Source organism: Megalops cyprinoides, chromosome 10 (genome assembly GCF_013368585.1).
Source record: "Megalops cyprinoides isolate fMegCyp1 chromosome 10, fMegCyp1.pri, whole genome shotgun sequence".
Lineage (NCBI taxonomy): Eukaryota > Metazoa > Chordata > Actinopteri > Elopiformes > Megalopidae > Megalops > Megalops cyprinoides.
This window is the reverse complement of record NC_050592.1, coordinates 10918958-10944753: the sequence shown is the minus strand read 5'-3', so window position 1 is coordinate 10944753 and position 25796 is coordinate 10918958. Positions and strand designations below refer to the sequence as shown.

Below are 25796 nucleotides of genomic sequence, written 5' to 3'. Positions count from 1 at the left end.
CCTGTCTTTGACTGCCCTACCTCCTTACCTGGGGAGTAAAATGGTTACTATTTTGTACACATATTACCACACAATTGGTAGTAGGCATTACACTGCGCAGCACACTGCCTTGCCACTTATTAAGTCAATGTGAGCTGATGTTACACATTAATAATGACCGCTGGTAAATGTTTAATCAAAAGAGCCCCCTGCTGGTACGTACTGGAGTGACGCACACCTTATCGTGGTATTCCTACAACAAAGACCAACTATTGGCAAATATAATTCATACAGTACAACCTTGCGAAATGTGAGTCAGCCTCTCTAAAAAAAGGCTTAAAGAAGAACACACTTAAACTATTGTTTATAAATAAACTATTATTTATACACGGTCAATATAACTGCAGAAATGCACTGGGCTACAATCTAATATACGGACTTTTGATAACACGTTCTTTTAATATATTGTTCTCTTTTTAATTTACGTTTATATTTTCCATTAAGATAATTAGAACAAGTGAAACACAGTAAATAATTAACTATGCTGGAATAAAAGTTATTTACCTTATTTAAAAGTTTCAGTGACAAAGTGTTAACTCAGTATCAATGATTAATTTCTTTTAGCTTATATTGTGGCAGTTTTGTATTATTTTTATGATATTTAAAAATACATGCCTAAACGGGGGGCTTCTGTTCTCCTTTGGAACGAAGTACATGGCATACAGCAATGCGGGTGTGATTTTAGTGCGACACTGTCGAACACTCTTCCGTGAACGGTATTTTACTCCGCCTTCTCGCAAGTTCATTGGTAGCGTTGGTCCGAAAGCAAAAATACTGTAACTGTGATTGGTCGCCTTCCGTCACCGGTTCCATGAGCGACAGTCTGGACTGCTGTTACGAGACAAGAAGGCACGCGATTAAAAAAAGGTAAATGGTATTAGTAAATTGCACTATTGTCCGGAATTTCAAATTACCGGATTTAATAGAACTGTTAAAGCAGTAATATGAATGGAAAATTCTAATCGCGAAAAGGTGTTTATTTAGATCGTCCTGAGAGTTTGTTGACACGACCCTTGTAGCTACGTTTCCATACTACGAAAGCATTGCTGGCTGGCTACCTCAGTGACCCTGGTGAAATTACACAAGCGGTCCTCGCGTTAGTACATAACGCATATTTACGCCGTGAGGTGTCAGTTATGTGTTAGCTAAGCAGCTACGTGTGATTTACCTTTATTCGTGTCCGTTGGAGAACCAGGTGACATGAATGATATATTTTTATTTTACTTTACAACGTATTGCATTTACAATCTCATTTGCCAGCTAACGTAATAAATAAAATAAAAATGATTTAAAATGCCGGTGATTGAGGTTACTTAAATAGTAGACAAGCTTTACCCTGGTATTGATTAGCTGGCTAACAGAGGTTCGGCATTCTTAAGTTGGCTGGATTTCCATCTTGGCAGGATGGCCACTATTATGAATTATGTCTGCTTGCCTGCCTTTTCTCAAATCCTGATTGATAATTCTTTGATTTTGTATGAAAGTGTGTGGCCAGGGTAAAGACAACAACTGCAAAAGTGTGAGAAACTGTATGGACAGGTGCAATTTCAAAATGTCTGTCTCCCTAGGAAATGGGGTAATGTTCAGCTGCTCAAACTCTGCCTGCGATTACCTTGCTGTCCTTGTGTCCAGCCTCTGGTGGTCACTGCAACTGTTTCATTTAATTGCTTCATCCACTGTTCACGGTTCTCTGCAGTCACAGCTGTCGGTCTGCCCGCCATATCTTGTTCTGCCGCCGAAGACTCTCCCTCCATTCATCCGGCCTGAATGCTGCAGGCCTTGCCCAGACTGTGCAGGGCAGCGGAGCGTCTCAGGAGATTGGGGGTGCAGGTCACTGCCATGTCCCACAGCCCTCGGAGCAACAGTACCTCCTCCCACCAAGAAGGGGGCAGTGTCACTGCTGCAGTCATCATCATTGGTGATGAGATACTCAAGGTGAGGAGACAGGTGGAAGTGCCTCTGTCCCTTCTCAAGAAAATCTAGAGCTTTAATTTACAACTGAAATGCTTGCAGTAATGGATTAGTGTTTGTCTTTCTACTCTGACACAAACACACTCCACGTTCATCTCCCTTCTAAGATTTCCTCCCATGCAGTGTTGTATTAACCAAAATCTATATCTGTTTATTCTACCCAAGTGTCCTTGCTGGTACTGCATTAACCTTGTATTAACCTGTTACAAAACATTTCCATTCTGAACCATATCTGTTTGAATGCTTCATTGCTCTCATTGTTAAGGCAGCAAAGGTGTGGATGTTTCTGTTTATTTATAAATCTATACATCTATCTAACCATATACCGCTGTGGAAAAAAATATATATACAGGGCAGTATTGTGGACTTGTGCTTTAACTACTGCTTCTGTGGGTTAAGCTTTTCAAGGAAAATCAGTTGAACTACTGTAGATCAACACATTGCTGACTAATTTGTAACAAAACTAATAAAACCATGGAAATGCAATGCTGAATGTCAAGGCTTCAGTTGATTTCCTGCGAAAATGTAATAAAAATACCAATTGATCAGGCTACCATGATTTGAAACAAGGTACACTTACTTTATTGCGTTCACGTTACTTTATTCATTTAAATGCATTAAGTAATTCCTTGGATTAAGCCTCCTCAGGGTGCCTCCTAAGAAAATGGTAAAATGAAAAACTTGTTTTTCTTCACAGCACAATCTATTTTGCTGCTGTTTTAACCCATCACAAGTCAACCACTCCTCCATGGTTACCGTCACTTAGTAACTGTAACATGCTGAAATTTTGATTTCCCCTTATTGTGGCTCCCTCCCCTCTCCCTCCATCAGGGACACACCCAGGACACTAACAGTGCCTTCCTGTGCCGAGCGCTCCGCAAACTGGGCGTGTGCGTGCAGCGCATCACCGTAGTGCCTGACCAGCAGGAAGTCATCGCCAAAGAGGTGGCCACCCTCTCCCCCCTCTTCACCCACCTGATCACCTCGGGGGGCATCGGCCCCACCCACGACGACGTCACCTTCGAGAGCGTGGCAATGGCCTTCGGAGAGAAGCTGTACCCGCACCCGGAGCTGGCCCAGCTGGTGGAGGAGTTCTTCGGGGCGGTGGACCCGGACAGCGCCGCCATGAAGCTAGCGCTGGTGCCCGAGTCGTCCAAGCTGAACTACGGGACGGACCCCCAGACGGGGCAGCCCCTGCGCTACCCTCTGGTCAGCGTGCGCAACGTTTACATCTTCCCCGGGATCCCCTCCCTCCTGGAGCGGGCTTTCAACGGACTTAAGCACTTGTTCGCCGGCTCCGGAACCACCTTTCACACCCAGGAAGTGTTTGTGGACGCTGACGAGGCGGAGATCGCGCCCGTCCTAACCCGGCTGCAGTCCGTGTGGGGGAAGAGGGTGGCTCTGGGCTCATACCCGGACTGGCTGAGCAACTACCACCGGGTCCGCCTGGTGCTGGACTCGGATAGCTGGGAGGAGGTGGAGCGGGCGCGGAGCCAGGTGGTGGCTGAGCTCCCGGAGGGAAGCGTGGTGCCGCTGGTGACTGACCCGGTTTCCCTAGCCACTGCAGAGGTGTACGCACTAGCGAACAGCGGTGAGAGAGGTGGTTGGGTTGCTTGGGAGATGGAGAGATGAACAGAGAAAGAGAGATGGATAATGTGGAGGAAGAAGGTAGAGAAATAAAACAGGAGGGGACAAGTATGATTTTGGAAAAGAGGAAGATTAACATTGAGTCATGTGAAGGCGGGAGAGGTGTAGAGGTTCCAGGGAAGAAGACATATATGAGGCAAAGGCAGACACAGGAAGAGGTGAGGAGGTATGTTATTTAGGCATTTGAGGGATGACAGCATGGGACAGAGAAATTAAAAAGGGCAGAGAAAGACAATACAGCAAAAGATCAGAGAGAAATATGGAGAAAGAAGGAGGAGAACATCATGCATTGGCCTCTCTGTTTCCCACAGGCACGCCACTAGGACAGAAAGTGGCATCAGCGCTGAAGACCATCGAGACTGCGCTGGATCGGTATGCGGCAGGCGAGATCTGTGTGGGCTTCAACGGGGGAAAGGACTGCACTGCCCTGCTGCACTTGTACTACGCGGCGCTGAAGAGGTATACGGAGACGCGCGGAGCGAAGGAGATAAGATTCGTCCTTCTTATCTGTGCTTGTAGGAAGTTTGTCTTACTTTGTGTCGTAGTGAAGTTGACAATAAACAGCAGTGACATTGCACTCTCTCGCCCGCCTTCTCTCTCTTTCTCTCTCTCTCTCTCTCTCACCCTTGCGCACAACAAGCTGATCAGATGTCTGGAAAGTTTTAAGGAGATCTGGCTCGTTATTGATGTTCTCTGGTCAGTGGCGGATGGAGAGCTCATATTTCGTCCACGTGACGACAGTGTTGATTGGAATTCTGAGGACACCGTAAAAATAGCCTCTTGATTAATTCAGCTTGTGGGGGAGCACAAGTTCAGCTCAGAATGCGCTCTCACCCTCTCAGGAGGTACCCGGAGGGTAAGGACCGCGTTAAGGCGCTGTACATTCGTATCGTCTCTCCGTTTCCTGAGATGGAGAGGTTTCTGCAGGACACCATAAAGAGGTGAGTAATCCGTCTGTCTTTGAATTCTTTACCATCCATGCCCCCTGTCCTTATGTTACTGTCTGCCTCACACAGCGTCAAATCCTGATGCACGCAAAATGTCACATGACCTAGTAACACTAATCCTGTCCTCGTTAATGTGCATCAATAGCCCAAAAGTACCCCAAAAATTGTCCCTCCTGTATGCCACCTCCTGGAGTCCAGAGTTCAAACATATATCCAAAAAGACAGTTGAAAAAAAAAGGGCTAAGCGGTTTAATACACAGACAAGATACTGCAGTTCACATTTACATGTAGTCATTTAGCACATGCTCTTTATCCAGAGCAACTTATAAAAGTGCATACAAAAGATTAGGCTGAGCCAATACAGAATCATCAGTGTCAGTATTCTGCAGTGTGACCAGCATTGGGTGTAACACTTTGGATTTTTGCAGTACAGAGGGCCAGATTGCATCAGTTCTGCGCAATGCACAGATCTCAGGAAACCAGCCAAGCTCTTCTAGTTATGCGGACATGCTGTACTGTACACACTGCGGACAAATTAATGATCTTTTCTTTTTTTCCTATTTGTTACCAATTTCTTCTTCTATCCACGCAATACTGGTACATCTACTATATGCTACATTGTAGTTGCTGATGTCAGTGCAGACAAAAGTAAAAAAGAAGAGTCCAAAACTATAAATGTCCCTGAAATTCTGAAAACTCAATGACTAGACATCAGTCCTATGGGACTGAATCTGTGCAATATCTAATCAGATAAGTCCAAGTCACAAGTCACAAGTCTTTCTCTCTTGTTTCTCTGAGGCAGAACAAAAAAACAGCACTTAATGCCTGCCTTTTGTATGAAGCAGACAGGTTTTGAGCCAGCAATCTCATAGGTAGCTAGGACTAGATATTTTTATGAATGGAATTAACTTGTAGCAAGTTCAAACACTACATGTGCCATATTGCAAGCAGGCTGAAACAACATTGTGCCTCATATGCACTTGGATTTTAGTTCAGTTCTTTGTGATTCAAATCGCATCAGAACTAGTTATCTCATTACAACAAAAGTGCACGCAGTCACATCGCAGACGATCTGTGTATGAGTTTTTTTTTTTATTGCGTGTAAATCGATTCGTGTAACAAGGGCTTAAGGGATTACTCTTCCTCTAATCAGAGGCTGCGCAACCGCAGGTATAAGGATTACTCGGTCTCTTTCCTCGACTCAGCATCCCCGTCCCCGCGTTCCAGATGTGATTAACAGCTGGGTGCAGAGGAGGAAGTCTTTGGGAGATTAATCATCCTCTCACTCTGCTGTGGCCATGATGTTGCAGCGCTGTTTACAGGTATTATTCAGAGCTGTTCTGAGCGAGGAGCGGCATTCTGCAGCAGTCTCTCTCCTTCAGTCTTTCTGAGGACAGTATTTGGCAGGCCATCTCCTCCATCTTAGCCGTGCCAGACGCTGCCAAAAGATGTGATTTAGTGCAGCATGCAGTGGAGGGCAGTATTCAGCAGCACTCGGAGGCAGCACTTAAGCCGGCATCGCTGCTTTCTCCCTCTGTGTGGGTGTGATTGAGCGCTGTGTGCTGGTTGGTCTTGTCGTGAGAGTGTCCGCCCTGACCCCTGTGTGATTGGGGGCTTGATCCCCTGTCGACTCCTTGCGAAGACTAAAACCGCCCGTGCCTGGCGCCCAGTATTAAAGCCAGGCGCTTTGTCCGTGGTGAGCCTACTTGTACACAGTTTGCTTCTCATCACACCAGTCGGGATACAGGATCCCTAGACCCACCCGGCTCGGTCACGGCTCCCTTTCCCCTCGTCTGCCCCGCAGGTACGACCTGGAGCTGTTTTCTGTGGAGGGCAGCATCCGGCAGGCCCTGAGCGAGGTGCAGGACAGGAGGCCGGAGCTGAGGGCGGTCCTGATGGGGACCCGGCGCAGCGACCCGTACTCCCACACCCTCACGCCGCTGTGTCTCACCGACCCGGGATGGCCCGACTACATGAGAGTGAACCCCCTGCTGGTGAGCTCACACCTCCCTACTTTAACCTCTCACAGGAAGGCAGCCAGGGACCAGAGAGGCCCTGTGTAAAGCTCACACAGGCAAAGGCAGTGCAAGGATCAAACACAGGCTTGTGTACTATAATAAAATAAATTATTCATGCTAAATAATAATTAGGGATGGTACAGACTGCAAAGAAGTAACACTCAGGCTGAGATTGCTATTCTCCTCTGTGCTTATCACTACCTTGTGCTGAAGAGGTGTGATGGGTGCATCTGTTTGTTTTGGGTTGTGGATTGGTGCTGACGCAGACCACAGTAGCAAGTAACAGTAAAGGTAGTAACACTATTATATATAAATCCTTTGAAGCAGAATAAAAGATCACAGTTACATGTTCAGCCACCGCTGTTTTTTTTTTTTATTTAATGTTTTATTTGTAAGTATGGATAAATACATTTTTTAGCAACCACTGCATCAAACAGAGCACACTGACATCATGGAGAGGTTGGTAATTGAATGTCTGGTCTGTCAGGACCTGACAGAGATTGAATGTAGGAACAGACTACCTCCCTTGACGAGTGGTTTGAGAGATAATGGTGCGTGCTCGCGGATGATCTCCTAATCCATTCACCAGGGGGAGAAACATTTAGCAGCCCTGGCCAGTCAGGCTAATGGTTACCCTTTTTCGTTTGCGGCAGCTTTTGTAATTGATTTAGTGTGATCCTCAATGAACAGTTGTGTTAGATGTATCCAACGTAGCCTATCATTTCCACTTCAGCTAATGTGAATGGTTAATGCGTGACTGAATAGACGTTTTACTCACTCCGCACAAACATGACGCTGTTAGAATACACATATTTAGAAGAACAAAAGCAGTTGCATTTGGTAGAGAAAAGGGTAGCTTTACTCACAGAAGGGCAAACCATAGCTTGCTTACCAGCTGTGAGCCAGATGTATATGGACTACAACAGGTGCAAATGAAAAATACTAAAATTCCTGCAGGACACAATGAAGATAGGCACTGCAATGTAAAAGAGCTGACACATGGGATCACACTGAGGAACGCCCGCCTTTCTACGGCACGTTATACTTCAGGCTAAACTAGGGCGAAAACAACAATTTGAAGTCATTTAGCTTCGAGTATTGTCATTATGCCAGGAGAGCATGATAAGAGAGGCATGGTAGAGTTGACACAGATGCCACCTCAGAAAGTGGTTTTGCCCATTTCCCAAAGTGGCTCCAGGGAACTTTTGTGAAAAGAAAGATAATAGTTTTCTCATAAATTTTAGCCTTTGTACTACGCAGCACACACTTCTACAGCCCCACTCTCTTTGCGGTCATTTTCATTTCAAACTGCCAAGACGTGTTTGGCCCATTTATTTACTTTCAGCTACTTCAATCAGTTGAAATTTGTCAAGTAATTAACCAAAAAGGGGCCAACAGTTGTCAGCATGGAATTTATCAAAGCTGGCACGGGGCGGGGAGGGGGGGGGGGGGGGGGGGGGGGGGGGGTTGGGTGAGACAATGCAGTTAAGGCAGTAATGTGATTTTTTTATTCAATCTGTGGATTTTAAAAAAGCAGTATTTTGCGTCTTGGCAAGTTGAACATTGCATTTGCGTACTTACAGCTCATTTAAGAGTTATTCCCAGCTCACCTGCAGCTTGTGTCAAGTACTTAAATGCCGTTAAAATATCAACTTGCCTCTAATATTAGTGCCATAAGATTGTGCCTTTGTAAGACCTGTGCTGCATAAATAGAACCCCATGTTTGATAGGGGGGTTTAAAAAAATAGAACAGTCCATTTTCTTTATGCCCACATTCACAAAATGCCAGTGTCTAATTTATTTACTAGATAATTGGCCAGGTGTCATCCTCCAGTTTGATATAACTAATATAAGATTAAAAGAAATTAAATATAGCTAATTGCTGCACCCCCTGAACCTGAATTCAAATTACAGTGCTCCTCTACAGGAGCAAAGTGATTGCATTTACATCAAAATTTAAAGCACCAATGCATAATCAACGACATTAATTTTATTATTATCATTCAGAACAGCCTTTGAGTGGATAATAGGCGCAATCAGTGATCAAGATATGCAGACTGTCACATTTAGCTGGGTTGACGAAATATGTGTTGTTTTTGCCATTCAGTTTGGAATATCACTGTTATTTTGTACCACATATCTCTTCACTGTGTCCTCCTGTCTTTCTCTTTAAGGACTGGACATATCATGACATCTGGTCATTTCTGAGGACCTTATATGTGCCGTACTGTATTCTGTATGACAAAGGGTAAGAGAGAGACCCCTCTGTCTGCATCAGTTTCTGTCTGTAAATGTGTTTCCATCTCTGTGTCCTGGCATGCATTTGTCTCATTCACTCTCCTTCACCGTTTATCTCAAGTGTCTTTTTTCGCTCTGTCTTTTCCCATTCTGCGGCCTATCTGTTAGCTTTTCCTAAACCGTCTCCCCACCTGTCTGTCAGCGTTGGGTTGAGTCAGACCACCCCTTCTTCCTTGCAGTTACACCTCTCTGGGCAGCATGGACAACACCACCAGGAACCTCGCCCTTCAAGTTGTTGACGGGCGGGGCGTGACCCGCTACAAGCCGGCCTACCAGCTGGAGAATGCCGAAGAGGAGCGCAACTCCAGGGAGTGACGTCCCCGTCGCTACCCTGTTACATAACCCATTCCACCTGGCGTATACGTACAGCGGTCGCAGCAGTGGAGGAGTCCCAACAGAGGGGATTTCTCAGAGAGGAAGTGAAGGCGTAACTGTGACAAAATGTACCCATTAAAAACTGGGGGAGGATGCAAACCTGAAATTTCAAAAGGCAGGACGGATAGCACCGGTGAGATGAAGCGCACATCTGTCTCAAATTTAGAGAGATGAGAATCCATCATTTTTGTAATAAAATATTAACCCTAGGCCAGTGTCGTGTTCGTAAATTGTTTGTGTGTGCAAACTGGGAGGACGGGAGCGAGTCTGTCATTGGTAAATGGTTTGAGTCATTCCAGGTTTTGTTCCCAGAAGGCCTGTTTGTACAAAACTCACTCGCATGAGAGCATGGCATGACTCACTCGCACACATTTTTAATGAGGCTGCAGACATGGGACTTAGATAACATGGCCTACATTTATTCTATTTCGCCGCCTCAGTGCTGTTCTGCACCCAATAAAACCTGAAGTGGATCAAACCTGTGTTCTGGGAGTCTTACCGGCTGTCCTGTCAATCACTGTCTGACTGAAGCAGTGACCGTCATGTACAAAATAAAATCTTTGATACTGTGTGGCTAGCCAGCTGCGTATCTATCCCAGCGAGCCGGTTTTGTATGTGTTAATCAGCATCACAACCTTAAAACTGAAGAACTATGAATGCTCAATTCACAATATAGGTTTCTGGATAGTATTTAAAATTATGAAATATATTACAGGCTTGTATTTTAGCAGACATAACATGTTTTTGCCAATTGGAATGCTATTTATGGCAAAATATGCATAGTTATATCATGACTAAACAAAGTGAGCTTTACAAAATACCTGAGAGTGTTGCCAAATAAAGTACAACAAAACAAGCTAAATGATGTAACCAAAGAATAGTTTTATAAACAGATGAATTATTTTAATGACCAGATTTGAAATAAAAAAAAATTGATCTCTGAAAACAAAAATTAACTGAATACGACTGAACACATTCAATCTGTGAACTTGATCTTTTTAAGAGTGCAGCAAGTATTATAATAGGGCTGGACACCTAAGTTCTATGCGATCTATGAACACATTTGACATTGTTATTACACTGTTATATTATCACAATGCATCTTACATATACTATATATATATATAGGGCCTATATATCTGAAGGGGACAGTATCAGTATTTGAATTCTCAACAGCAAACGCTTTGACTGAACCCGCCAGTCCTGATGAACACTTGCAAAGTAGCGTGCTGTGAAGAATTAATATACTTATTAAAAAAATTACTTTAATAATGAATCCGAAAACGATGTGACTCCCCGCTTAGTCTTTTTTGTACGTGTATTCAAGTCACATCATGGGTCACAGCTATTGACGAAGGTCAAGAATTTATGTATGAAATTTTAAAATAAAAACGTATTGTTCACACTTTCTTCAGTTGGTGATAACATGGCAAAGAGATCCAGCTGTCGAATTTTTGTCACCTCTTTAATGGCACTCGCAGAAATACAACGTTCAGTAAAAAATATAACTATCGTAGAAACGGGTCTTACTTGGCTGTTGTGTGACTGAGCACAGCCAAATTGTTTCCGATAGCCTTCTCTTTGCAGTTCCGATTTCTGACCTCACGGGTGCGATGTATTCCCGTTTTAAATTCAGCATCATGATTACAATAAATTACTTTTTTTGTTTTCAGGGTAGATTGAATCCTGGTGTATCGACCGCTTCTCTCCGCCTGGAAATTAGTCAACGCTCTGGCAACGAGGATCGATGCAGGGCAATCTAATAAAGCGACTCGCTTACGACGACGCCCCGGGACGAGCAGACGGTTACACCTCCAATTACCACCCCCTCCCCTCCCTACATTTCACTCCCACTTCTCCTGAGTTCACTAGGCTGTTTACCCGTAGACAAATGAGTAATAACAACCGAAGGCAACAAGTGATACGCAACAACAATACACACAGATACAACACATATGCTTGTGTGTGCGTTTATTTTTTATGACCATTTACTTTATTTTGGATAGTTTTGAAGAATTTACTTTTATTATTATTATTTACTTTTAAGTACAAAATGTATTCTCTACCACACGAAGACAGAAATCTACAAATTGATTTACTCCTGCTAAAAGCACACTTAAATTAAAAGCATAATATAATGAGCATTGTCTTATGCAACTATAATGAGTTAATTGTAACAAAATAGTAACAGCAGCAAAATATCTCTAGCAACGCGAATTCTAAAATAACAATAAAAAATAAGATGGTCAAGTACATAGACTGAATTATTTTAGATTAAATTAAATTAGATTATTTAAATTTTTTGCCTTCTGTACAATAGGGTATCTCTCCAATAATTGAGGAAAGAATGCATAAGATGTACATATGAGATGTTTATATGAATATGTGCATACACTGTATGTCTTTGTGTGCATATGATTTTATATGTGTGTGCCTGTGTGCACATCTGAAAGTGCACGTGCATGTGTGTGCCTGTGTGCAAGTGAGCATTTGTTCCTGCAGTCAACAGTATGAGCGGTGAAGTGTAGCAGGTGTCTTGTTTGCTCAGAAATCAGGGTCAGCGTCTTTACAGGGAGCAGGCTCTGCTGTACAAATTAACTCTCAATCCCTCACGCTTGTTCTCTCATGCTCTGCTGTTCTCTCGCGCTGGTCCTGGATAAAACCGAACGATCACAGTGAGTCTAACAGAGCAATGCATCGCATAGTTGGAGGGAACAGCGAGAGAGGGAGGCAGGCCGCGGAAAGATGAGAGAGAGAGCTGGGGGCAATGGAAGAAGAGAGGGATGAGAGGGTGGAGGAACAGTGAAAATGGAGATGAAGGAGTAAAAGGAGAAAAGGCTAAAGGGGGCAGGCACTAGCGGACAGGCAGGGAAAAAAGATTAGATTGCCACATTAAAAAAAAGACAGACACTCATATAGGTTCATTGCCACCACCTGAAAAATGCATGCAAGCTGAGAATGGTTGTGTGGTATTTTTTTTTTTTGGCGGATTTCATCAACACAGACCTGACCACTGCTGCAAGGTGACCCCACGGGTTCAGGTGAGCCCAGTCATCAGCCTCCCTCTCACTGCCATCTGGAGTCCTGTTTCCAGAGCCACAACACTAACTTCCAGACAGCCAATGGCATTCTTCCTTGAGTGTAATAACAGCCTTGAACCAAAATACGGAGACACTGCTCGAAACACAATAAGCTTTTGATTAGACTGAAAATTTCACTTGACTGTGGTTGTCTTTAACACAATGTTGTAATTCTGAATTCTCCTTAACTTCTTGACCATGCTTGGCTTAAAGCTGAATTGTATTTCAATATGATCAACATTCGTCTTATTATGCTCCCTTGGTCTAACCAAACTAAGCTCCAGAATTTTTTGATTACTAAGTAAACATCATTAGTGTGACTATCACTATATCCAGATCCCCACAGTCTCTTATCTAAACAGAGGAGGGAGCTAAGTATAGATTTATTCTTTTAATCCTTCAACAACTTGGGCTATTGATATAGCAAGTTTTATGTAAGCTGTAAAAACCTAATCTTTACAGCAACCTGTTAGAGGATGCAGAATATATAGCTTTTAACATACAATATGTGCAGAAGCTCAGTAAAAATGATTTTCAAATGCTGTGGTGGGGTAAAGATAGTTGTCAGGTAGACAATGTGCTTGTAAGCAGGGAACATGCAAGGTTAGTTATCAAGGCCAGTGAGAAGGATCTTCTGACACAGAACAATCTGTGTATTTATCTGTGGACATTTCTGCTATTACTGTTTTGAGTGGCTGGCTATTGTGACTCAATACCCTCTGTGTGAGTATCTTGTTGCTAGTTCATAGTTGGTTTTTCAGATTTGACATTTTCTGTGAGGTTAAAACAGTCTGAGCTAACTCCTCCTGGATGTGAGCCATAGCTGTCAGTCCACCATTCTGAGTAGGTGTTATGTCAACATCAACACACATAAAGGGTTTATATAACTTTAAGCAATTAGCAACTGCACCAATAAAAGCCCTCTCTATGAAGACTATAGACAAAAATGCCAAGGGAGACAATCTTTGTTGCCCTTCAAGCGTTAATACTGTTCCATACTGTCAGGACCTTTACCTCCCTATCACACGCACCACACCCCTGTCACCGTCTACATTTTGTCTTTTAGTGCCACCAACAATCTATTTGAGACTGATAAATTTTTGTACTTTAAGACTGAAATTTCACTGAACAATTTGCTGCTATGACTACTACTGTCTGTTTATCTTTTAGATTTTTTTTAGAATTCTTATTCCTTTCCTCACACTCTGCTCACTTTATACCCATATTTATATATTTATTTACTTACTCTTATCTTTAATGGTGTGTTATTGTGTGCTTCTTCTTTGATTTTATTATTGCTTCTTCCTGATTTCACTATCATTAATGCTATTACTGAACCGGGACCTGAGTACCTCATTTCGTTCCCTGTCATGTACAACATGTCCTGGAATGACAATAAAACATCCTTGTCCTTATCCTTATTCAAACTATTCCTAGTTCGCATAGGTTGTTCTCCTGCTTTCTATCCATCCCTCTTTAACTCTTCCTGTCCACAGTTCTCATCTTCCACGTGTTGATGGTTTCGAATCATATCGTCCTCAAAAATTAGAGACAAAAGTAACATCTTTAGTACCATTACCTCCTCTCACCCTCTCCGGCTGTCCTCTCTCCTGTTCCAAACTCTGACTTCTCTACTCCCCTCCTTACCTCTAAGCATATCTCCTCTCTGCAAGACCCTATTCCCTCCCACCTCCTCTGGACATCATCTCTTCATCAACTTCTTTATTTCATTTCTCTTCTCAACTTTTACTTCACTACAGACTGCTACCCCCTCTGCCTATGAGCAAGAGTGTGTTACACCACTCCCAAAGAAGCCCACTCTTGAAAACCTGGCTCTCTCCTATTGCAGACCTGTCCCCTCTCTTTATTTCAAAAATGGTAGAATGTGCAATTAAAAACAACTGTTTGACTACTTATGGCTCTTCAACTCCCAGACCTTACCACACCACCAAGTTAGCTCTCCTTGGGCCTCCCGAGTGACTCAAACAGCTAACGTGCTTCTTCCTAGTTCAGAGAGAGCCCTTTAATTTCGGTTCAAGCCCAACCATGTGTTCAGCCACCAATGACAATGTGCGATTGTCTGCATCTCACTGTTCTCAGGCGCCTAAGACCTGCTCAGATGACATCAGTGGAGACTAGCTTATCTTCCAATTCCCATTTGCTTCACTGTGAGGCATTGTGGGTCTTGTAGTTGCTGTAGATGTAGAAGTGTATCAGAGGACTGTATTTGCTACTGGATGAGAGCAGAGACTTCCACAATGAGACAAGCTAAATATGTGATTGGTGGCTATAAAAAGAGATGCAAAGGGGTAAAAGCATAAAAGATGGAATGTGATCCTGTTGTTCCTTTTTTGTGATGTCTGACACATGGAACCGTGGAACATGGAATATCAGATGCCCCTGGAAAACCCCAGTCAGAAAGGGAAATCTGGCTCTGCCATTGGGGGCCAACCTGGCAGGCTGCACCCGCCTGGAGAGGTTTACTGTCTGCCCTCATCCTACTGTACAGTGGTACTCCAGGGCTCTGGTCTGGGTCCTCAGCTATTCTCTCATTATACTCACATATTAGACCCCTTCATCAACTCTCATGTATTTTAACATCATGGTTATGTTGAGGATATCAAACCTTTTTCCCTCCTTACCCTTCTCTGACACACAGATCACATCACAGTTTTTGGATACTGTTCTTAACATCTCTTTGATGAGGGTATATCCTCTGAAATTATGGCTAATTATGTCTAAGTCTGACCTACTTCACCTCACCTCACTCCACCTGTGAACCTGTCTGTTTCAGAACTTCAAGATCTCCCTTCACACCACTACACTGCCCCCTCCCCCCCTTTAACAGCCACCATGCTTAGAATGACCCTTGACAACTCTGTGAAGTTCTTACAGAACATTACCATACTGCCCAGCATCTGCAGATATTCTTCCTAACTTTATAAGATTCTGTCTGTACTTGACAGCCTACTCCACAGAGCTGCTAATCAAGGTCCTGGTGCTTTCCCACCTGAACCATTCTAACTATCTCTTTCCTTGTCTGCAGGGCAACACAATCAGGCTACTTCAGCTCATTGGAACCTCTGCTGTCCACAGAGTATTCTCCTTAACCCCAATCTGTGAGACCTCTCTGCAATGGCCTGCTCTGTCTCAACAGTGGCTCTGAAGACATGGGTTCCTTCCACTGGTTATTTAAGAGTCTCTTGTTTAGGGAGTATTTGTGCTCCCCAAAACAAGTCCATTCCTGACAGCAGACCACACAGCTTCTTACATAACAAAATTGTCTGCTAGCTGTATCGCTGCAGGCTTTATATTGAAAAGTTTAAATGGTATTGATATATGTGGAAAACTACAGAATTCTCATTGGTCTTAATTCACACTGATGCTTTATACTTTTGCTCCATTTTGTTGAGGCTTTTACTTGCAGTAGATCTTTAATGTTTAGCACTTCCCTTAGGCTTAGCTATTTGTTCTTGCATTCTTACCCACCAAGCCATTACCAATTTCATTTAGTCTTTTTTTCATTTGAAGCCTGGTTGGATAATATAACCACTTGATATGATCTTGCTCTGCCATTTGCACTGGAAAAGGGTGTCTGCTAAATAAAGGATAATAAATATCTTCATTAATAATAATTAATAAAATGAATAATAAATAACTTCAATGGAGCACAGTAGCTTTGTCTAGAGTAGATTAGTATCACTCTGTTTCATCAAAAAGATCCCATTGGAGAGGAGAAGTGGAAGCTCATACACATTCACAATGGCATGGTACACATGCACTGGGGAACTGACCAGTAACTATGAACTTGTCAGACTTGTCATCCATTCACTCCTCTCACACCAAATATTTTCCATTTTTTGTCAGACTTTTTCACCCAATATCAAGTCACAAATTGTACTATAGTAAACAAGTTACTATATTTAGCTGGTTTTGGTACACACCTTCATTTGATCACCATCTGTAGCTTGTTTTACCTGTGTTTTGTTTGCATTCACCAGAAGAAGAATAATTAGCAGTATGACACACTGTCTGGATTCAGCTCAAATATTTAACCAACCCACCTGAGGCTTCTGGCCTTCACTTTCTTAGAGAAACAGGTTCTATCCAACACGACCAGTTTCTGTGGGGTTTTGGCTGAGGAATTTGTGATTAATCAACTTGGAACTTGATTTGATATTGGACGAGCTGGTTGAGAATGAGAGGTGTGATCCCTCGAATTAATCAGCATGTTCTTGTGACGGTGACTCTGCTTTCAAATTATTTGTGTGATGATTAAGAGTTTCATTTAAACTTTAATCATCACAGGTATCATTATATTGCAACATGACTGTTGTTTCTGGCAATGTGAGTTTTGGTGCTGTCTTCATTGCATTGGTCCATTTGGATCAGTCTTTGATTCATTACAAGAATTAAATCATCAGCACAGCCTACTTTGTGCCTAATTGGTCCTCCTGTCTAAAAGATTACATGGAAACCTGGATGACAAGAATGAATACCGTTTAGCTGCTTTTCGGGCAGAAACCTGGTTCTTCACACATTCAGGCAGTGCTATTCACCTCGTACATTTGTGGTGACAACAGCCACATAGTCAAAAACCATAGTATTCCTGCTTTTGACTAGTTCAGTCAGCAAGGCACTCATCTTAAATACAAGCTGAGCCCTACAGATGGGTTTGAAACCAGCAGGGTCATCATTCAATATTGACTGGGAACCCATTGAGGCGGGACAGATTGCTTTCATTCTTCTAGGGATAGGGGTGGTTTCTTTGTCTCGCAGCTCCTAGGTACCCTGTGATTTGTAAGGCACCTGCACGTTGCTGGGATGATGTTGGTGGAGTAGCGTGTATCGTCTAATGAGCGCTCGCATCGCTACCATACACTATGTGAGTTGTAATGTAAAAAACAGCCGTTGGCTGTGCGTAAGGGTATCACAGGATTGCATTTGTCTCACTTCAGCGCCCCTGCACAGGTGCTGATGTTGTCGTAGTGAGACAAACTTAATGTTCAATTAACCATTCTAAAACAGGGTTGCATAAAGGTGAAACACAAAAATGAAAGGGGAAGCATGAAAATAATACAATTCCTCTTGCTCTCGCCAGCAGTGTAGCGTGGCTTTCTGACAAATATTTTAAACAAATATTTAAATCCAACAGGAGTTTCAGCAGAGGACAATGTGGCAGGCAGGAAGGAAGAAACTTAGTGGACTAGGATGCTGAAGAATGCCTATAGGTACTTCTCATTTTTGTTGTTCACAAATTGTTCACAGATGAAAGCAGAATCATTCTGAACAGTCTCAAAGGCACTGCTGATGACCACACACAATTGGTACAATTGGTGACATGTCAAGTGTTTGACTCTAGCAACAAAACACAGCAAACGGACACCAGCGGGCTGTCACTGTAATTACGAGCAGGACTGACTGCAGAACCTTGGCTGTGTCTTCACCTTATTCAGCAGCTGTGAGCTGTGTGGCTTCAGATGGTATTTCTTGGAAAATTGCTTATTTGCGGGTTTGTTTCATCCAAATGCTTACAGCTGGATTCTGAATGGTGTGGAGGAATTTTTCAAATTGATGCAAGAGAGCTGAACAGGAACATTTTCACTGTAAGTCCTTGCAAATCATTAACAAATATGCACAGACAGCCAGCAGTGCATATAGCTACTCTGTGTACAACGATATTCTGACACTTGGTGGCAAAATTCAACTCCAAAACATTAAGCTTTATTGATAGCTGGCCACGCAAACTGTGTTTAGAGGGTTGACATTTTCCAGAAAACAGTGACAGTCTTTCTCGAGCTGATGATTAACTCCAACTCTGAATAGCATGTAGAGCTGAGGTAACTAAATTGAATTTTGGGTATCAACTTAATTTAAATGTTATAATTTAGTTCATTAAAATTGGTCCTAAATTGTGACATATCATAATATAAACCCAAGGGGTATGTTCTGTTCATATCATGAAAGCAAATGCTTTAGATGACTGAAACATGAACACATGTATTCTGTTTTGAGACTTGTTAAGCGAACATCTGATCCTCTCAGTTCATGCTGAATATCAATATCATCAGAAAGTTTGGACTTTCAGGAACAGCGAATGTTAACCCTGACTCACGACCACTGCTGTCTGTGCTTCTGCAACATAACTGCCAATCAACACTTCCATGCACAACTTTCTAACTGCTAAGAGCTGCTCTATGCATCAATTGCTTCTGGAACTGGTATAAAATATATACATTTTCATACACACTGAATACTTGTGGCACAGCTAAAGATTGTAACAGACAATGAAGCCAGTAGCACATAAATTCTGTTTACTGTGGACAAAAGGCCCTGTTTTATAATGGCTTATCATAGTCATATGCACAACAGATGATGGTCAAATGTATAAATACAGACTGTTTTCCACAAACATACAAGTTTTTTTTATCTAGAAACAAATGAATGAGAAAAGCAAGGCTCTTAGATTAAACAAGTAAATAAGTAGACAGTGGGCTTTTATTTTACCAGGAATTCTGACAGAGTTAAAATTCCTTTTACAACAGAGACTTACATAGGAAAGGCACCATAGATTTGGGTTTGGTTTTTACACCATATGGAATCTAATAACTAAGTAAAACACAATACACTCTATACACATACTAACACATAAATTAGTGTATTAACTGTACAAATTGATTAGAAAGGTAGCAGTATAAAACTAAGTAAAAGAACCTGTTTCAGTCATCAGGACTGAAAAAAATTGCGGATTCATCAGGTGACATCCTTTGACCATGCATTCCATGACAATGGAGCACAGTAACTTTGTCTAGAGTAGATTAGTATCACTCTGTTTCATCAAAAAGATCCCCTTGGAGAGGAGAAGTGGAAGCTCATACACATTCACAATGGAATGGTACACATGCACTGGGGAACTGACCAGTAACTACGAACTTGTCAGACTTATCATCCATTCACTCCTCTCGCACCAAATATTTTCCATTTTTTGTCAGACTTTTTCACCCAATATCAAATCACAAATTGTACTATAGTAAACAAGCTATTATTTTTAGCTGGTTTTGGTACACACCTCCCTTTGATCACCATCTGTAGCCTGTTTTACCTGTGTTTTGTTTGCATTGACCATGGCAAATTCAGACATGTACGCACTCATCTGTGTGTGCGTGCAATGACGTAATGTTGGGTGTGTGTGTGGTTAAGCATATCTATTTAAGTCAGTGATACACCAAGAGATACATATCTACTCAGATGTATCAGCTGGCTGCTGCCAAGGTGAGTGTGTTGTATTTTTTTTCCCGCACATGTGGAGGGTATTGGAATGAGAGTAGAGTAAAGGTGCAGATACTCTGTGTGACTGGACTTGGACTGGTTCATAGGCATCTGTCACATAGCCCTAGAGTAGTCCAGGATGTTTGAGACTGTTTTCAGTTGTGTGGAGCTGAATTCGGAAGGCTCAGATATACTTTTGATGGTACAGTAACTTTTAGATACAAGAACTGATGTCATCTACAGGCTCATAATGCTTAGTTTCTGTTTGGGTGCTACTGACATTTCAAATTTATTCTGACATTAATGCCAATATCTGAGATTACACATGGGCATTTCAAACCAGTTTAAAAAAACTTGGACAAAGATGGCATAGTAAGTCTACTTTAGCTTTAAAATATAAAATTGATCAATGAGTCTGATTAAGCGGAAGACTTACTGAAGATCATTAAACAATTTATATTTATCTCCAGATTCACTCAAATTGAGATTTTTTTCTCTGTGAGACTGTGAGATATCTCATTTTGTCAGGTTGTGAGTGGTTAACAAATGACCAAAAAGTATGAGAGCAGGTGAAAATATTAATGTGGGAATAACATTAATAAGATAATTTATTTATGTTAACCTCAGATAACAACTTCTATTACTGTATATATTTACAAGCACAGAGTGGAGCCAGGGGAATCATAACATGCTGGCATATTGCAATGTTTTACTAAATTCATAAAATTATTCCTGTAGTTTAAATTCTATTATGGTCTGATCATATTTCAATAAATGTTCTTTTGTTAATATAAAAAACCTACATTAATTTCTCAAAATTATTTTTAGGTGGTGAACCCCTCATATCTACACATGCCAGTCACATCAATGAAAACTGTAATCCAGATGATTGCATCATTCATTCTGAGTCAATGATATAGATGATACAGAAGGTCAGTCCTGGCTATTGGAGTATTGGACCAGTGTGTCTCAGCAGAACATCACCAGAAATCATGGCTATTGGAGATGAACAAAGTCTTTGTTTTGTCACTTGGAACATTTGTGGACTTAAATGGTCAGATACAAACCCATCTAAACTGAAGGATTTGCAAAATGAGCTAAATAAACAAAATGCCAGTGTTGCTTTTCTACAGGAAACTCACATTGGACCCAAAGATACTGCGCTCTTGGAAGACTTTAAAGGTTGGGAAACACTGTACACAGTGTACAACGCACGCAGCAAAGGCGTGGCTATTCTGATAAATGAATGTGTACCTTATGAGTATATATCTCATGATGAAGACCACACTGGCAGTTACATTGTGCTGTTCTGTAGACTACATAATCAAATGTACACCCTTGTGAATGTGTACAATCATAAACAAGACCAACAAGTATTAGAGAGACTTACACAGTATCTTCAGGAGACAGCCTCTGGTGTGTTAGTGATTGGAGGGGATTTCAACACCGTCCTCAATCCTGACATAGACAGAAACTCCTTATCAGGACATCTACGGCATTCATATTTGTGGCCCTTTCTTCAGGAATTCATAACCTCTCTGCATCTTGTGGATGTCTGGGGAAGAACACACCCAAAGGATAAGTGCTTCACTCGTTCTCAAAAACCAAGCTCCTCCAGGTTAGACATGTTCTTCATGCCAGAGGACACAATGATTCATGTGCACAGCTGTGACATCTTTGAAGCAAAAAGGATTTCAGATCATCAGCCCCTGTCTCTGACACTTCTACCAGATTGTGTCAGTCCCTCCTACCAGAATTCACCTCTACAAACTGAAACTCCTGATGTGGCCTCATGGGTTAAGGACTGGGAATGCAAAGAGTTAATGCCAGCTAGGAGACAAGGAAATATAAGTGGAGGAGAAATTCTGATGGCCATAAAGTCCCTGACTGACACAGGACATCCAACACCAGATGGCTTAAAACTCCAGTACTACAAAAGATACTGTTCACCAATGACAGAAATCCTCAAAATTTCCTACAACACCATCCTCAGAAATGAAAAGATATCAGAATGCTTCAGAGATTCCTCAATTACGAATAACAGACACTGCTTCAATGCTGACTACTTGATCTTTGCCACAATACTTGCTAGGCGTTTGGAAGCACACCTGGCCCCCTCTTTCAAGATGAGAAGCAGAAAATCCAGTTCTCGGTGTTCTTACATTGTCACATTTCGTGAAGGAATGAAGCTAGTCAGATGGCGCTTCTTGGAGAATGCACTTTCACTGGAACCTCTCAAGCCTCCTGTCCCCTGTGACTTCAGCATCTTGAGGGAGCTCCTTCCATGGTTTAAGAGACGCTCACTGCTCTTTAAACACCTGCGCCAGGGATGCCCTCTGACTCCAGTGATCCTCACACTGTGTCTGAAGAAACTGGCTGAAAAGATACAGAAACAAAACAAAACAAAACAAACAGATTTCCCTCCAGAAATTCTCCATCAGAGACAGAGCCTCCTGATTTATTCTCATTCTCATGAATGCTTCCGTCTACAAAAATTGCTCTCAAGGTTTAAAAAAAAATCAGGGCTTAGCATCACTTTTGGTAATATTAGACAGAAGTTATAGATTTAACCACTTTATAATTATTAATTTATTTTGCATATAGAAGAAGAGTAAAGAAAATGTAAACGGAGGATAAAAATAGAGGTGTTGGAGGGATTGTAAATCCTCCCTGAAGGGCTTATAAAAGATGTCACCACATTAACCAAATAACAGCACATAAGTTTAAAGGTGATCATAACAAGGATAAATTTGATTGTATACTTGTATCATTCCGTATAAAATAGTACCAAAAAATTGTAAATATGTCAGTAATTTTTCTGCATTAAATTCATTAACATGGCGCTTCCAAGTAGCCTAGTGGTTAAAATATTCAACATGGCCGGGGTTCAATTCCAACCTTGTATTAGCCACGGACGTCCAGGAACCAACTATGGCATAAAAATGGCTTTGTTCAAATGGGGAGAGGGGTTTGTAGGTCAGCAGGGGTTTCCTTGTCTCACTGCTTCCAGGCCCCCTGCAATTTGTCAGGTGCCTGTGACTTAGATGACATCAGCAGAAAAGCGCTTATCCTCCAATGAGTGTCCACTCCACTGTAGGGTGCAGGGTGACTTGCAGTGTGAAAAATAACAGCAGGTGCAGTGGAGATGAGCTTACTATTGGCAAACAGTGAGCAATTCCAAAACAGGAGGTTGCATAGAAGGAGGAAAAGCACAGAAAACGAATATCAATAAAAAAATAAAAAAAAAAACAGACTCTACGCAATTAGCTGAACTACAGATATGGTCTAAGGGTGGCGAAACTGAACTAGCATTTCCTCATAATGCTGCCAACTGTCAAATATTATACAAGTCATCTTCAGTTCTGTAAAGTTGGTTTAAATTTACACTTCACATGCGGTGGAGATGATGGAATTGATTCCTATGATATACAGATCTCTTAAGCAATGGCTACTATGCACTATTTTAGCCATGTTGCCAATCATACTTTGCACCTCCACAGATTCGATGCTTATGGTGAGAGGTTGGTGAGATAATATTCACTTGAATACTCCTTGCTTAAGAGTACCTTAGTGTTGTTTCCCCTGTACATGCACTTCAGGAGATGTATGAATCTCTGAAGGCTGCATGAGGCCCGAGGGGAACACAGTCTAGTAAGTTTGTATCCTACTATGTGTAATTTGAATGCACGCTAAAACACAGAATTGTAAAATGGAAAAAAAAAAGTAAAAAGAACATTCATTTTCAACAAAAACAAATTAAATAGGGTTAGAATGTTAAAATGCAAATATAAAAATTGTTTTTAAAATTTTAAGAAAAATTAAATTATAAACATTTCAATGAGAAATTATAGGATAGCCACTTGTGCATACCGTAGATGCTAACATCTCTTTGCTTTATTCATTCTCATTATTCATTGTGTGTCATCATTTGAGATTTTGGGGAGTATTGCTGTGGTGTCTTATTTGTAATGCTTATCACATGACTACTATCAATGCTCAAGTAGATATCACTAGCCAAAATTAGCAAGCAACATAGTAGAAATAAGGCACAGTTACCCATGTTTTGCAGTTTTGCAGACACCCATCGTGGAACGTATTTAGCTTCACAACAATTTCTCATAGTACACTCTACACTAACTGCAGTACATGTAAACCTGTTTTTTTTTTGTCTTTCATGTCCTTGAATTTTGTTCACCAGCCATTTGTCTTTTGCTGTTTTCACTGAAAGAAAATTGTGCCTGTTCCCTGTTTTGATCATCGGTATTCCTAAGTGCATTAACACCGTACGGGGACAGCAGTGCGGTGGCATTTCCATAGGGCTACTCTACAGCACTGTATCCCCCCCCACTCTGTTACCCTGCCTCAGTGATGCGACTCTGGGAGGACCAGCTGCAGCAGGCCGAGATCCCCTTGCCTCAGACAGACTCAGCCTGTCAGAAACCTCAGCACCGATCTGCCTTCCTGGAAGCCCTACCTCCTGATTGGCTGGCACAGAACCGCTACACATTTGTAACCAAGGAACAGTATTACACCCCTGTGGGTTCATCTCTCCAAATTGCTCACACTTGAGCTCTAGATCTGAATTAATTGGTTGGCAGAAAGACAGGGAGCCTGTTTCATTTTCATTCAGAGCTGTTAATCATTCTGTCAAGTACTAAAGGTGGTATTCCTCTGTACTGCGGATCCATTTTTGATTATAACACATGTGCATCCTGCAATTCTACACCATCTAAGGGTACGACGGTTGTAACTGCATGAACCTCAATAAACTGTTGAAAAACACTAGTAGCCTGGTGGTGCTGAACCAGAATATATCCGTTAATAGGATGATCCTATTACAACGAAGCTGAAGCTACTCACCCTCCAACCAATAAAATGATGTCCTCCAACACAATATCCCAAAAGTGCTATTGAGGGCCTGTCAAAGTATGTTTCACAGCATGCATACTTACGGCATCTTGAGAAATACGCATTTCCAGAGAGAATGCCCGAATGACAAAAACTTTCAGACATAGTTGAGCATTATGGGAATGTTTTTGCCTGTCTGAGATGTGCTTCATTTCCCTATGAACGGCAAGTACTAAAATGGGAAATATTCTGTTTGTTCATCAAAATGGAGCTAGTTTGTCAATAATAAGTATCAGCAGGCCTGTTACGGGGCAATATTTTTAACAATACCTGAAATATAAAATGTCCTGGATAAGCGTGTTTATAATTCAAATAAAATTTAGTTTAAGGAGAGAATGTATTAAAATAAAAACTGTGACTAAAGCATGACACAAACACAAGAGAGACCATAACACTCTCAACACAACAAACTCTCTAGCGCACCAAAGTGAACAGACAGTACTGGACAAAAACACTTAAGCAACATAGCAATCTTATAGCAATCAAATTTATTGATTAAATCTTGCCTTAGAAAAAGGACCCTGATTGCAGCTCTTCACAGAAGATGCCAAATTCTTCACTAAAATGTGAAAAACACATGTACAAAAATAATACTTCATCCTAGTTTGTGATTGTGAAATGGTTTGAATCTACAGTCAAACCAAAATTAAAGACAACTTACTCCAGACGAGCATACTGGCACCCCTGTTATTTGTAGTGGAGATGTTCAATTACATGTCTAGTGAAACCTTTCTCCTAAAAAAAATTAAGTATATGTCTATTCAGTGATTATCACTAGAGAGGAGTAATCAATAAGGTACTGCTGCCAGTTTTGCCAGATATGAAATGAAATATCTTGATACAGAATTTGAAATGTGTTACACTTTAAAAAAAAAAAAAAAAATACTTGAGGCAAATTTTAAAATGATAAAACTTAGGCACAGTTCTCCCTACTCCCACTTTATGGGATTTGGAAAAATGCTTTTTATATTTCCATCAAGTATACTTTTAGAGAAATTAAAATGAACTTAATGTAATCGTGTGTCATGTCTGGAACGTGACATACTTTCATATTTGACCAAAAATGGCTACATTGGCTTCAGTACCATTTGAAATCTATGACAATTTATTGTGAGAAAAAAAATGAAATAGTGATAATGTTCATGACAACACATAGCATTTGTTTCAATGCATCTATAAATTATATTACACCTAGAAAATATTAATATTTCATATCAGATATAAGCAAAAAATTAATCAAATGC

At 41.5% G+C, this 25796-nt stretch overlaps 1 protein-coding gene across 2 annotated transcripts; it reads left to right on the top strand.

Annotated features, from left to right (window-relative positions):
- Positions 1-830: 830 nt before the first annotated feature.
- Positions 831-11464, top strand: flad1 (flavin adenine dinucleotide synthetase 1). Of its 2 annotated transcripts, XR_005005262.1 has the most exons (9): positions 831-906; positions 1736-1974; positions 2842-3601; positions 3969-4116; positions 4500-4598; positions 6409-6598; positions 8797-8870; positions 9100-9428; positions 10969-11464. XR_005005262.1 is itself a non-coding variant. In XM_036539785.1 (8 exons), the coding sequence occupies exons 2-8, from the start codon at positions 1807-1809 to the stop codon at positions 9233-9235; spliced, it is 1575 nt and encodes a 524-aa protein (XP_036395678.1). In that variant the 5' UTR covers positions 831-906; positions 1736-1806; the 3' UTR covers positions 9236-9885. The 2 variants fall into 2 exon arrangements, 1 of the variants encoding a protein (XP_036395678.1); XM_036539785.1 differs by lacking the exon at positions 10969-11464 and having other exon boundaries at positions 9100-9885.
- Positions 11465-25796: the final 14332 nt, after the last annotated feature.